Genomic DNA, 1,442 nt, shown 5'->3' with positions numbered 1-1,442 from the left:
ACTCACCTTCATGCCCCATGTCGGGTCAGAGACGTTGCTAACACTCGAGTGCTGGACCTCCTCCGTCCACGCCGTCGGTGACGCCTCCAAGCCGCCCATTGTGATGCTCCCTCGCCCTTGAGCCGCGCGCGCCCACTCGGGGATTCATTTTAGCCTCATTCCACATGATTTGTCACACCGAGTGCGGTCGGCCTCGTCCTGGCACTGGCTGGGCACGCACAATCCCTCATCGTCGGACACTGAGATTTTCCTCCTCGTCTCGACTTCAGCGAAGGGTCCTTCGGGAGGCTTTTCTGGCGTCGCTCCTTCCCCACAAGGACACTACACTCACACCGGCCACCGGTCCCCCTCCGCGGCACCACAGTGTAAATTATACGGACGCACCTCCGTTTCTAAAAGCTCAGCCCGAGAAGAGGCCGCGGCAGACGCCCACTAATTCCCTCTCCGTCGCGACCATCGCCGAGTCACACGCAGCCAAGGCAGGCACAGCGCTGTCGAGGCTCCGCCAGTCGGTGGCCTTCTGGCAGAGCGAGCGAGCGGCAACCCTTCACTGGCAGGGGACACGACGCGACGGCTTCGTGCCTGCAACTGAGGTAACGTGGGAGAGATCGGGCCCGCAGCCCCATACACGCGTGACGTCACGGGTACACGCGGCCACTCTGACCTGCCACGCATGGCTACACTTCCCCCGCTGTGGTAGTGCCACTGGTGTTTCGCCTGGTGTGTACCGTGGGGTGTACGGGAACCGAGTCTTTTCCACAGGAGAGAGAAGTAGAATTCACACGGTTTGGGGCCCCGTGTGGTCAAGCCGGCGTGCTGCGTGGTGGTGTATACTGATGAGTGTATTTCGTAAGTTGTTGGGGGAAAAAGTGTTGCTTGGTTAAGGCTGCCCTGCGTCTGTCCTTTCGTATGCGAGTACTTGCGAACGGGCGTGTGTGTTTTTTGTGTGTGGTCGAACTGGCCGGCGTTGTTGTGTTCAACTGGATCATATTATACAATACGTGTGAACTGAATATATCACTCCCAATCTGGCTGTTGCACACTGTGTCCATGTTGTCGAGCTTCCATAAAATACATGCTGTTATTTATAACTTTATTTTCTCGTTAACATGGTTTGCAATATGCCCGTTAGTTGCTGTACAAACAAAAATGTCGTACGTTAAATGCCCGTGATTTATGTTACACGGAGACGATAACATCTGCTGTGTGGCCTTGGGTGTGTTGAGTCCCAGTATCTGGAAGTTATCCTCCCTGTTATGTCTCTACTGCGTTTCATTCGGAATATTTTAGCGCGTTTAAGATACCTACCATCCCTTTTTTATCCCGTGTGCACGTGGGCTCCTGTGTTCGCTTAGTTCTTTGTCTGTAGTAATAGTCGACGTGTGTGCGTTTCGTGGCGTGGGATCTGGTGTCTGATGAGGATGTTCTGGGGCGGTCAATTC

At 54.9% G+C, this 1,442-nt stretch overlaps 1 protein-coding gene across 2 annotated transcripts in view; it reads right to left on the bottom strand.

Annotated features, from left to right (window-relative positions):
* Positions 1-758, bottom strand: part of LOC119593063 (dopamine receptor 1-like) — a 143,952-nt gene extending 143,194 nt beyond the window's left edge. Inside the window, exon 1 of one of the 2 annotated variants that reach the window (XM_037941968.1) lies at positions 7-758. In XM_037941968.1, the coding sequence (XP_037797896.1) occupies positions 7-99 (93 nt within the window). In that variant the 5' untranslated portion in view covers positions 100-758. The remainder of the gene's footprint in view (positions 1-6) is intronic. The other variant, XM_037941967.1, reaches the window with a different exon arrangement.
* Positions 759-1,442: the final 684 nt, after the last annotated feature.

This window comes from Penaeus monodon, chromosome 31, assembly GCF_015228065.2.
Source record: "Penaeus monodon isolate SGIC_2016 chromosome 31, NSTDA_Pmon_1, whole genome shotgun sequence".
Lineage (NCBI taxonomy): Eukaryota > Metazoa > Arthropoda > Malacostraca > Decapoda > Penaeidae > Penaeus > Penaeus monodon.
Note: the sequence above shows the minus strand (reverse complement) of the source record. Positions and strands in the feature narration are given on the sequence as shown.